This window comes from Papio anubis, unplaced genomic scaffold (assembly GCF_008728515.1).
Source record: "Papio anubis isolate 15944 unplaced genomic scaffold, Panubis1.0 scaffold20, whole genome shotgun sequence".
Classification (NCBI taxonomy): domain Eukaryota; kingdom Metazoa; phylum Chordata; class Mammalia; order Primates; family Cercopithecidae; genus Papio; species Papio anubis.
Window position 1 is genome coordinate 153106 of NW_022162022.1, and position 13269 is coordinate 166374.

Below are 13269 nucleotides of genomic sequence, written 5' to 3' on the forward strand. Positions count from 1 at the left end.
AGGCCAAGTAGGTAACGCAAGCTGTGCAAACACAAGAAAAAACAATGGTGCAAGCCCAATGATAAATATCAAGTGCTACCTGGCCTCTATGTTGGGGAGATAACACTGACACTTGGCAAACAGAACACCTTCCTTGTCTAAAGGTGAATCAGATGTTTTTGTTTGTTTGTTTGCTTTTTTGTCTGTTTGGTTTTTGGCTACATAGGTCTATAGGTCAAAGGCTCCCAGATCTTTTACTTTAAAAAAATAATAATAAAAAGGTAAGAATCTAGATTTTTAGCTGCTATCTCTGTACTGAGATGTTGGTCTCTTAAAATTATAAGCATGAACCAAACAAAATAGATCTGTGGCCTGAAGATAGCCAACATGGGATATCTGATCTAAGCGAACATTTGTAATACATATGGATAAATTTGCAAAACTCTCCCTAATCACACTGTGTACTCAAAAGCTTCTTTAAATCCCCTATCTTGCAAAATCAGTTAGAATTTCCCCAGAACTCCTTTCTCTAGTTCCCTTAAATGAAGATACACACACACACACACACACACACAAACACACACACACTCTCACACACATCTTCATTTAGTCCTCACAATTTGTAAGGTACATCCAATTGTCCCTATTTTCAGTTCAGGACCCAAGCCCGAGAGATTAATTTCCCAGTTACTGAGCTAACAAATAGTAGAACCCAAATTTTAACCAAGTAGTCTGGTTTGTCTGTGGTAACTGCATGTAAAGGAAATACAAATGATTTTACACCCCTAAAAGGGGTGTTAAAATGTTAATTTTCTATCCTCAATAAATACAAATAAGTATTTACAATTTTCATTGTCTCTCAGCTTACTGCCTATTTTTAAGACTGAAAAACAACCGAGCCAATTGCAGAGCCCAGGTTTTTCTCCCTAAGATGGGCCTTCAGATGTAACAGGGAGTGTTTCCCACCCCCAACTCTTGTGCCCTACTTAGTCCCAGAGAGAAACAGAATCACAACCTTCTAGTTTGTGGACGTCAGATTTTTTTTTCCCAAGAGTTTACCTTTCCTAGTAAAGATAAACATCTGGAGGTAAATACAACCAGCCAGTTTATTGTGCACTAGCATACCCCCATCCAAACTAATTTACATCACGCATGAAATTAATTATCTATCCACACTCATCTGACCGTAGCTACAGGCTAATTGAGATAGCAGTGGAAGTGGTAGGATTAAGAAGTCTAAGAACCAACACTTTACTTCCACCATCTCTCCCTCCCAACCCAGCTAGTGTCTGAACAATTCTGATCATCCTTGTCACAGTCCTATCTTTTACAGATCTCTCTCCCAAAAGGCAGGATGACCATAAAATAAATAAGGCTCTGAATTGTCCTGTTGCATTGGATATTCGTTCTTTACTGCTATAATGGAGCAGAAGCATCTGGAACCTTTTTACTGATCATGATAAAACCTGCTGATACACTCATTTTGCTGAACATAGCCTTCTGATGTAATCATTACTCTCCTAGAACCTCAGCATCTTAGTAAGGTAACCATGGCAACATACTCATTGATAGGGCAGGTTTTCCTAGACCAGCAAATTCTTGTAGGGCAAAAACTTAATTTACAAAGTTTAATTTCCAGAAATTAATTTGTGAATTAGATAGCTGAAGCTGGATTATTTTCCCTTAATACTGGTTAACACATACAATAAAAACTAGTATAAAGTATGTATGCAATATTATTAGCCAAACAAAATACACAGAACAAGAAATTTTATTATCTCCAATGCTGGTGCATAACAAATAACAAGCTTAATTAGAGGAGGAGACAGAGGGAAACTTCAGATACCAAAGTAATTTCTGGGTAGGTTTAAAACCTTTAAAAGTTGATAGAATAACTGTTCATAAAGTCTTTTTAGATATAGGGCTTTTTACTTGACAACTTTTTATTAACAGTTCTTACAATATGAAGTTCAACTAAAGTATTTCACCTGTCAAATTAAAACAGCAAGCAAAACAAAATTTCTCTAGTATATAACAGCGTGAGCAATGGTTTCATTGTACATTCACACACATTTAGTGTCTAGATTTGAAAGTTTTTAATTAAAGATGTCTTAATTTTTGACTTTTAAAAATGGTTATGACAATGAATTTTCTTGATTTATAGATCACAGTGGCTTTATAAATGATCAAGATACATGTACAAACAAAATTTCAGACGCTCTTGGAAACACATCTTAAGATACAGAGCACACGTGATACATCTTTGAGTTTACTCATCCTTTTGGAATAATGAAGAATACTTCATTTATCTTACACTGAAAATTTAGCCTTTGATAACTATGGCTTGACTAGATCACAAAATAGAATTTCCCAAGTTTTCTTAAACTTTCAGTCCAAATAACTCAAAAGATATGTGTCCTAGTTGGATACATTTTTTCTCATTATATAATTAATATCAGTGGGCTCTTGTATTGGCAGTTTGTCTTGGTCATGACTTATTCTTGCAAAACCATCTTTACAGCAAACAAATACGAAAGATATTTTCCCCAATGCAAGGAAAATAATCTGGATCAATAACAAAGTCAAAGCCATAGGTGTTTTAGGACATTCTTGATAACAGATTTCAACAGTCTTAAAATCTTTTTTCCTTTTTCTTTAATGATTCTCCTCCTTTTTCACAACTGTGCAGTCACTGTCCTATTGTCTTCTATTCTGAAAAACAAATTTTTTTGAAGGTCAAGTTTTTCAATGGCACAAAACTATTTGGAATGAACCCAAAAGATAGCGGAAAGTTGGGTCCCTCCTCAAGTAGTTTCCTCCTCTTTTAACAGCATGTAACTACTCTCTATCAATAATCTCATCACAGCCGAGTTCTTCGGTCAGACGATTGACAACCATCAGTGAAAAAAGCTCTTCGATAAAAGCTAACTGATCAAACGGGGTCTTCTCATAATGCATCTGAAACCCGCCATCCAGGGCTGCTTCTCTTGTTCTCAGAAACATCTTGTCGGCTTCTTCAAGAGCTGCTGCTACTCTGTAGCCGGCACCACTAAGCTGCTCCTCTTCGGGATAGTCGTAGTCGTCCTCCCAGTCATCAAATTCCTCGCCCTCGTCCTCGCTCTCGAAGTCTGCGCCCGCCACCTGGCCTGGCTGCTCCCCAGCGTTGGGCCCGTTAGCAAGGCTCCGTTTCCCCTCTGGCGCCGCCATTGGCTGGGCCTCCTCCTCCTCCATTGGGCCTTCCTCCTCGAGCTGTGGCGGGGCCCCGCTGCGGGAGGGACGCAGGGATAGCTCCCGGCTCCCGCTGCCTACCTCCATCTGCGGTAGGTCACCCTCGCCAGGCATCACATCCATTTGCAGGTCACTGCTCTCTTCATACAGCTCTGACAACTCGGCCATTTCCGACATTATGCAAACCGCTCAACCTCTGGCAAAAAGCTTCCAGCAAGATAGATGCTGCGCGGCCGTGCGTTTGTGCGCGTGCGCAAAGGCTGCGCGCTTGCGTAACCCCGCGCGCAGGCGTGGTCCTCAGGTACCGCCTCCTGCTTGGCGCGCCACTGTGGTTGGCGTAGCTCAATGTTTTTCCCGGGGTGTGGGCGTCGCTTTTTGAGCTACGTTTCCGTCGATTCGAACTTGGTATCTAGGGACCTTGTAGGCAAGAGGCGTAACAGTTTCTGTGTTACTTAACCCTACTGCTGCTTGTGATGCAGCAAACTGGAAAATAACTTTACATGGCCCTCCTAACATTAATGTGCCTCCCCTCCCTTCTTCCTCCTCCCCAGGGCAATTTATCTATGTGCTGATGACTTCTAAATCCACGTTTCCAAACCAGACAACATCCATAACCACAGATCAGCATATTAACTAATCCATTCTGTCCTTTTAGTGTTGTCATTTAAAAAGTTAAATTCACAAACGACATATATATTGTCCTTTTTTTCTTTTTCTTTTTTTAGTTATAGCGAAGAAATACTTGGTCCCATTTCTTTTCTCCGAGTAGGTATTTTTCCACTATTACCAATGCGGCGTGTACTCTTTAAATTCTTTTTATTTGCATTTACATGTATCTTTATGTATTCATAGCAAAATACTATTTTGTGTGTTTTTTAAAAACATGTTTTACCTGTCTTCAACTTAAAAGCCTCTGCTTTTAAGTTGTATATACTTCTATGAATTATATGACTGTGTATACTTAAGGATTCAAGCACGTTTCATTTATTCTGCACTTTATTTCTATTATTATAACATTGTAGTTACGTAGAATTATACAACTCACCATAATGTAGAATCAGTGGGAGCCCTGAGCTTGTTTTCCTGCAACTAGACAGTCCTGCAACTAGACGGTGATGAGACACAGTGACATCCAAGGTGTGTTCCTTATGTCCAGTGGATTCTGTAATCTCATTTTGGTTGCTGTTACTGCGGAAAATCCTGCCTCACAAAGATAGGATGTTGAAAATGAAAGGAGACTTTTCAGTACTTTTGTGGCAATCTCAGGATATTCCGCCTTGACTTTAATCGAGAACGTATGGAGATTTGAAGTTGTCTCAAACATACTTTTAAGGCCACCGCCATTTGCAATATCAAGCAGTTGATCCTCTTCTAGCATGGACAAAGTGGATTCACCTGGCTTATTCACAAATGGGTCACAGATCCATTCTGTCTTTTGTGGATGGGAAGTGTGATGGTTAATACTGAGTGTCAACTTGATTGGATTGGAGGATACAATTATTTATCCTTGGTGTGTGTATGAGGGTGTTGCCAAAGGAGATTAACATTTGAGTCAGTGGACTGGGAAAGGCAGACCCACCCTTAATCTGGGTGGGCACAATCTAATCAGCTGCCAGCTTGGCTAGAATATAAGCAGGCAGAAAAATGTGAAAAGAGACTGGCCTAGCCTCCCAGCCTAAATCTTTCTCCTGTACTGGATGCTTCCTGCCCTCGAACATCGGACTCCAAGTTCTTCAGTTTTAGAACTTGGACTGGCTCTCCTCGCTCCTCAGCCTGCAGATGGCCTATTGTGGGACCTTGTGATAGTGTGAGTCAATACTTAATGAACTCCCCTTTACATATATATATGTGTATATATATGTGTGCATATGTATATATGTGTATATATATATTCCATTAGTTCTGTCCTTCTAGAGAACCCTGACTAATACAGGAAGTAATGCTCAAAATCTCTGGAAAGCTGAGATAGGTGATCATGCACCAGCTGGGAGAAAGAAGACCCTGGCTCAGTCTCTTTCAAAATCTCTGCTAATGTTTGAAATGTCAGAAATCCCAGTGTTCATTTGTCACCCCCACGATTCCAGTTTAGCTTTGAAAGCAGCCACTTTATCTGCCAACTTGAACACAGTTGTTGTTCTTCCCTGAAGTGACAGAGTTCATTGAGCAGGTTGAATACGTCACACAAGTAAGCAAGTTTTGTGACCCATTCTGTGTCACTGAAATGTGCCGCCAATGGTGACTGTTTTTCTAAAAAGAAATCTCTGCAGCAGCTCTCTTAACTCGAAAACTCTGGCCGGTGATCTACCTTTAGAAAGCCATCTCACTTCTGTGTATAAGAGAAGACATGTGTGCTCTGCGTCCATCTCCTCACAGAGCTGTGCAAACAGATGTGAGTGAAGGTCATGTATAATATGGTTGATAATTTTAATCACATACTGCAAAATGTTGTTAACTTCAGGTGACATTTTCCAACTAGCCATCATTTCTGTATGGATGACACGGTGCATAGACTCACATTCAGAAGCGACCTCTTTGACCTGATTAGTGAAACCAAAATGCCATCCAGTCATGGCAACTGATTCACCCATGCGTATACCGATGCAAAATGACTGATTCCATTTTCCTGATATGTAATCATTCAAAGACTTGAATAGTTCTGCAGCTGTGGTGCTGGTTGGCAACAAAAGTGCATATAATGTATCCTCATTCACATCCTCCTGAAAAATATATCATACTCAAAAAAGCATTGTTGCTTTGTTGTCAGCATCAGTAGACTCATCAACCTGGATTGTGTACCATGGTGACTCATTAATCCTTTCTAACAATTGTACCTCATTATCCTCTGATATTTAATCTATTCATCTAGTTGTGGTGCTACCCAAAAGAGGAACACATGCCACCTTTTGAACTGCAGCCTCTCCTAAAAGTTCATGACAAATGTCCTTAGTAGCAGGCAGGATCAACTCTTCACCAATAGTAAAGGGCTTCTTAGCTTTAGCAAAGTGGTTAGGCACTAAGAATGATGCTCCCAGTGCAGATACATTTGATGAAGTGGTAGCCTTCAATAATTGCTTCTATTCTTTATGTTCACATTGTTTTCTTTTGAAAAACTCCAAAGGCTTAGTATTAATGCAGGGTGCTTGGTCTCCATGTGACAAAGCAGTTTAGAAGGCTTCATGGGTTTGTTACACAGCCACTTGCTACATATTATACAAAGTGAGCTTGGAGAATGTGAATCACCTGTTGTAATGAACTGGCATTTTAAGTAGGACTCTTGGTATTTTCTTTTAAATGCAGCTTTCTTTTTGTTGGCAGCCTTAAAGTCTTCTGCAGTCTCATCGTGGATCTTTCTCCCTTTTCAAAGAAACTCTCCAGCGAAGTTTGTTTTTTACTCATTTTGGCTAGGGTTAGCTAATGGGCTTACCAAAACTGTGACTGAGAAAGTGCACGGTGCAGGAAAGAGACATGGCTGGAAGTGGTAAATAAGATAATGGGCGGGCCAGGCACAAACTAAAATCGTCAGATTCTGACTTAAAACCTGCCATCAGCTGCAGCTGTACAAACTGAAGTACATCAACTCACTTGCCACTATGTAGCCTGCCACCAGATGCAGCTTAAGTGTCACTTGCTACTTACTGATAGGGTTTTGATATGAGTCTGCAAGCAATTGATTTATTATGGTCTCTGTGCAGTCAAACCTCTCTGCTATTGTTAATCTGTATTTGCAGCCACTCCCCAGCGCTGGCATCACCACCTGAGCTCTACCTGAGATCATCAAGCATTAGATTCTCATAAGGAGCATGCAACGTAGATCCCTCATATGCGTAGTTCACAAAAGGGTTCATTCTCCTATGAGAATCTGACGTCACCGTTCGTCACCGTTGATCTGACAGGAGGCAGAACTCAGACAGTAATGTGAGCAACAGGAAGCAGCAGTAAATACACATGAAGCTTCTGTCGCTCGCCCACTGCCCACCCCTGCTGTGCAGCCCGGTTCCTAACAGGCCACGGACTGGTACTGGTCTGTGGCCAGGGGAGTTGGGAGCCTCTGCTCTAGTTCTCCTCACCATGGACACATAATTTCTGGCTGACTGCTGCTTGGTGTCACATTTATCATAGACTAAAAGTTCTTAAATACATGAGTCTATTTTTAGACTTTGAATTCTTGTGAAATTTCTACACTTTCATATCTTGCTGTTTGATCAGGAATATTTTGTCTTTGTTCTTTAAAAAATTGCCCTAACTCTTCTTGCTCATTTATTCTTTCATATGAATTTAGGGGCATCTTGAATATGATATTATAATATTTCTTATCTGATAAAGGAATTCTTATGCATTTGTTCTTTTAAAATTTGCTTTAGCTCTCTTGCACATTTATTCTTCCATGTGAATTTTAGAAGCATTTTTATTGGGATTGCATGGAATTTATAAATTAATCTGGGGTAGGATTGACACCTTTGTCATACCGTCTTCTCATCTGTGAAAGTGATGTATATCTTTCTATTTGTTCAGGTCTTATTTATACTCTTCAATGAAGTTTTCCAAAAAGCATTACATGATTCTGATTAGTTTTATACTAAAGTACTCTTACAAAGTGTACCTTTCTCCCCCAAATACAGTGTCTAATTGGCTTTTGTTTGTTTGTTTGTTTTTTGAGACAGTCTCACTCTGTTGCCCAGGCTGGAGTGCTGTGGTACGATCTTGGCTCACTGCAAGCTCCACCTCCCAGGTTCACACCATTCTCCTCCTTCAGCCTCCCAAGTAGCTGGGACTACAGGTGCCCACCACCATGCCCGGCTAATTTTTTGTATTTTTAGTAGAGACAGGGTTTCACCATGTTAGCCAGGATGGTCTCGATCTCCTGACCTCGTGATCTGCCCGCCTCGGCCTCCCAAAGTGCTGGGATTACAGGCGTGAGCCACCGCGCCCGGCCAACTATTGTTGATATATGGGAATGACATTGATCTTTGTATATTGACTTTGTTTTTACTGAAATATAAATGTAGACAAGTACACAGATAATAAGTCCATAATAATTATCACAAAATGAACAGTTTTATAACCAATACTCTGATCAAGAAACTCCAGCATCCCAGAAAACCGTTTGCCCTTTCTTCCTGTGCTCCAGAAATAACCACTATTCTGATTTCAAATACCATAATTTTGCCTAGTTTTGAACTTCATATAAATTAAGCCATGCAGTATATATTCTTTGTATTAGGCTTCTTTTGCTCAACAAACATGTTGTTGCTATATAGTATGCCACCATTTGAATATTACAATAGTCATCGTTGGGATTGTTTCCAATTTAGGGCTTTATGAACAGGGCAGTTATTATCTTCTTTGAGAATATTTTTTGTTGCACATATTTACACAATCGTGTTGGATATACATCTAGGAATAGAATTGCTTGGTCATCTCATATAATCAGCTTTGGTAGATTCTGTCACACAATTCTGAAAACAGGATTAGTCAATAGTTGCATAGTTGGTGTTTTAATGAACCTTCAAAATAGCATGACAAATATGGCTCTGCAAATGGTCATTATACTGTGGTTTCCAAACAAGCAATCCTAGACTCTCAAATAAAGGACAGTCTTCTTAGCTGATTAATGCAGTTTACTTGGCGATTCTTATTCATATTAGAAGTCTTAATGTTAGTGCCTTACTCAGGATACATTTAGTAGTGAATGACTGAAATCAAATTCAAACTAACTTTTGCAAAAATAAACAAAAATATAAAGGGACAGGTGAAATATATTGGTTAAAGTGATGGAACAAATGTTACCAGCAGACTTTTTTCCTATTTTTAGTTCTCAGTTCTGATTTTCATCAGAAGAAAAACTTCATATTCCAGCAGACTTTTCTCACATGGCAGCGTAATATGGCCCCCAGAAGCTTTGGGCTTACATAGTTTTTAATGGCAGAGAGAGATGCTTTCTCTCCTATTATTCATTTCAATTCTTCTCAAAAGACATTGATTGGCTCTGCTGTATCCAGAGAGATGGTATTTTCTGATTGGCTAGCCCTAGATAATGTTCCACCTGGGTAGGCAAGGGCAGTGAGATGGGCATCACAAAATCACCAGAATCTCATGGTTTAAATGAGATTATTATACAGCGTAGGTGGGGTGGTTTCCAAAGGGATGCTGATCAGGTAAAAACAAAACAAACAAATGTATGTCTATTACTGTTACACTGTATATAACTAGAAATAATGATTACTTCATATTAGCATACATATTTATGTTTTTCAGATTATTGCAAATCATCATATGCAGTCTATTTCGTTTGCCTCTGGAGGAGATCCTGTAAGTATGGATTCACAAAAGTTCTTTTTATGAGTTAAAATAACTTCTTGATGTTTGGGGCTGGATGATAAAAAGAAATAACTTTTACATAAACCATATTAGCCACTACATGTCTTTTCCTAACATACTATTACAGTCTGTGAATAGCTACATGTAGCAGATAATAAAAAATTTGCCTTGGGCAAAATATTTCCTATCATTAAATTTTAAAATGTTTGGATTAGTAGATGAAACTAGTAGTGCTCCATTATGTTATTAGCCATGGAGTTATCATCTAATAAGCTTCTTGTTGATAATGTCTAGGTCATGAAAAGCAAGTATGTCACACATGTGTTGCTCAATCCTGCCTTAGAATTTCTTCTCAACACAGAGTTTCTGGCACACTTTACTAATCAACTGCACTTGGTATATCAACCAAGTCAATTAAGTCTAATCTGGAATGAGCAACCAGGTTTGCAGGAGCTCATGGAGGAAATGCTGAGCTGGGGAGAGAGAACTTGTAGTTCTTCTCTGCTAAGAAGAGGTCATGTGGTACTCATTTCCTGGAAATTGTACAGGATTTCTCCAAGCCTACTTTGCAGAATGGAGTGTCATTCCTTGACTCCCTACTGCACCATTTCTGGACCAGAGCAAAAGGAGAGGGGCTTTGAAGCTAGGGAGCCTGCAACTGAGCAAGAAGCAAATCTGTTTAAACTGAGGGAGTAGAAGAATACTTTTGCCACTCTGTGACATTATCGGTCTTTTTATTGTACTCTTTCCTCTTCTAACCTTCCATATGTTTTGATGAAAGGTTAGAAGAGGACAGAGTATGACTTTCATAATGGTTAAACATCAGTAATGTCAAGAAAACAGGGGAACATACACAGACCTTGTTCTTAGAATGTATTACCTTCTTTTCTGCAAAGCATTTCTTTTAAAAAAATTATATCCTTCAGGAACGAACCAATAAAATTCAGTTTAGCAATTGATTGTTTTCTATCCACCACATTTACTTTTCACTTCTAATTGAGGAATAAAATGTAGAGTCATCAATGATAGGATGATAACCTAGAAACCCAAGAAAATATGAGGATGCTAAAAACTAAATCTGGCAGCTGATATCATGGTAGTTTTAATTTGTTTTAAACTTTTTGCTAAATATTCAATGGGGGAGAAATAATTGTATATCGCAAAAGGAAGTAAAGTTCTGAAGTTACTCTGTAATCATTGCTTCATTTACTGGCATCTAAAGTATTTAAGCAGGTTCTTCCACTTGGGTGTTGGTGTAACTTACCTGTGTATAAAATATGTAGGTAAATGCTATTTAAATTAGCCAATTCTTAAAAACACTTCAATAATTACTTGTCTTCACATTGGCTACCAATGACCCAAAGTATTTAAGCATGTCAAACCAAGACATGCTTTTTTTTTTTTGAGACGTAATCTCACTCTTGTCTCTCAGGCTGGAGTGCAGTGGCATGATCTTGGCTCACGAAGCACATGGAAGAAAAGCAGCCTTCATAGGATTTCAAACTCTTGTTTTCTAATTAATGGTTATTCAGTTTCCCCTTTAGGCATTACTACTTCCTCATCTTTTAGCCTGGGGTGTAGTTATTTTCAAATAACTATTATATATTAGTTCTATGATGCTGCCATTTTTAAAAGTAAACCAAATATTAAGAGTTCTACCTTTTCCCCAAGAAATTCCACAGATGCCTAATTGTGAATTCCCATTAGCAAATAAGGGACATACAAGGTGTCAGGTGCTTAGCAGCTGCTATTTGAACCCAAGAGCCTCTCTGGACTCTTTTCCATCCAGCCTTGTAATCTGGCCTCATTAGCAACACCAAGGATGATGGCTGGCAGAGAGGGTCAACTGAATCTGGGCTGAAAAATACCAGCACTTTCTCGTCTTCCTAGCTCAGTCATCCATGAAGGAATTCAAATACTTTTCTTAAGAGATTTAAAGTAGTGTTTATACATGTAGTATGAAAAATAATTATTGGTGTTTGCCCTAAATTTCTCCAGGGTTGTCATCATGTTAGATTGGTGTGCAAACACTCATTTACTCAAGGCATGCCCTGAATGATTTCTATTATTGTTCTCCAGAATCTTAAATCTTTTCATACTCTCTTCACGTGCCTTTAGTTCTTTAAATTGACCAAAGCACCGTTCCTATCAAAAACAAACAGTAAATAATTTGTGGCAACTATGGGGAAGGTTTGTACCTGCTGCATTGAGAGCACCTCTGTGCTCTCTGAAGCTGGTGAGAAAGCCTGTTGATTCAAATTTAAAATAGAAATCTGGCGGCAGTGCCATGGCTTAGTTGGTTAAAGCACCTGTCTAGTAAAATAGAAGTCTGGAGCCACCCTAAGCACTGGCATTAGAAATCATCTCTATGAAGTTTTATCATCAGGTCGGGGAGGCAGTGTGATGTACTGCCAGGCTTTGGAGTCAAGTAGACTTGATTTATTTAAATTCCCTAAACTCCAGAGTCCTCATGTGTAAATGGAGGATAATCCCTATTGCCTGACAGTGTTGTGGGAATTACGTGAAATGATGCGTGGTTAGTGTTAGCACAGTGCCTGGCACACTGTCACAAGAAGTAACTACTACCACTATTGCTAACACATGCCCATATTTGTTTTAGGATACTAACTGAGATAGTTTACAGCTTTAGGGCGAACTACATACAAGAGTAGGAAGCTGACTTCAAAGTCCCTGTGGTCCAACATAGTAATCTTTCTCCAAGATTTCCTCCAAAATTTCAAAAATAATGAATAGTCTTCTCATCTCTTGGCCTTTGCTCGCCCTCATTTTTACTCTCTTTGCAAAAACAGTTAACTTGTTTTCCATCCGTCAGCCCTGAAAACATTTGTTGGTAATGTCTCTATGGCTATATATACTTTCTCCACTTAAAAAATGCATTGTGAATGTGTCAAAAATTAAATACGTTTAAACATATTTTCCCCTGCTATTTGTGCTTTACTTTTAGCATTCTGTAAATTCTCCCAAATGTTTACAGCTGTAGAATTTTAGAACTATACCAGCGTTGGAGGCTGTTTTGAAGATGAGGAAACTGAGGTCTGGAGAGGTCTCACCGCCTCTTTCCCATAATTGGACCTACCAGACAGCATGACTGGCATCAGACCACCTCGTCACTTGAATAAGAGTGGCAAAGTCCCCAGCAATTGTGCTTTTCCTTCTAAATTCACGTAAAACAAAGCCCATAGATATGGCGTTATTTATTTAGCGGATATTTAAAACCTTTTTCCTTTTTGCATAAGAGAAATTTACTTAGGTATGTGTTATTATTATTTTTTTAATTGCCCAAGACGAGTTATGCTGACCCTGAGATCCGCTTCCTGTGTGATTCATTGTGGGTTATTAAGTGATTGTCCTTGAGGGTATTACAAACATGGGCTTTTATTTCCTGCCAGTTGATTGCATCTTCCCTCTAGAGAGTCATACTTCTGATCTGCAAATGGCATTGTGTGTATTTTTTTCCTGAGAACTTAGATAACAAAAAGCATCTTTAATTATTAAAACCTTATCATTCATCAGCTTATTGTTTTCAATAAAAACTGGGATTACCAAGTGGCATTTTGTTTGTTTGTTTTTACAAAGTCAGCAGTGCATCTCTTTTTGAACTTCTTAAGTTTTTCAGGGGTTCTCTTTTTTTAAAAAATGATTTTTCTTTTTCTGTATATTGATCAAATAAATTCATTGTATTTTCACTTTATCATCCCTTAAGTTAACTTGCACTGCATACAA

The 13269-nt window shown here is 38.8% G+C and overlaps 2 protein-coding genes across 2 annotated transcripts in view; one reads left to right on the top strand and one right to left on the bottom strand.

Moving 5' to 3' along the window:
- LOC116272789 (SHC-transforming protein 4) overlaps positions 1 to 13269 on the top strand; it is a 142872-nt gene that overhangs the window by 85756 nt on the left and 43847 nt on the right. Inside the window, exon 5 of the mRNA XM_031661596.1 lies at positions 9463 to 9516. Coding sequence (XP_031517456.1) covers positions 9463 to 9516 — 54 coding nt within the window. The remainder of the gene's footprint in view (positions 1 to 9462; positions 9517 to 13269) is intronic.
- LOC116272790 (EP300-interacting inhibitor of differentiation 1) lies at positions 1733 to 4346 on the bottom strand. The gene has a single exon (XM_031661597.1). It carries the CDS (start codon positions 3382 to 3384, stop codon positions 2818 to 2820), a length of 567 nt encoding a protein of 188 aa, XP_031517457.1. The 5' UTR covers positions 3385 to 4346; the 3' UTR covers positions 1733 to 2817.

Coding starts and splice junctions, on each gene's coding strand:
- LOC116272790 (XM_031661597.1), bottom strand. CDS start 3,384: ATGTCGGAAATGGCCGAGTTGTCAGAGCTGTATGAAGAGAGCAGTGAC.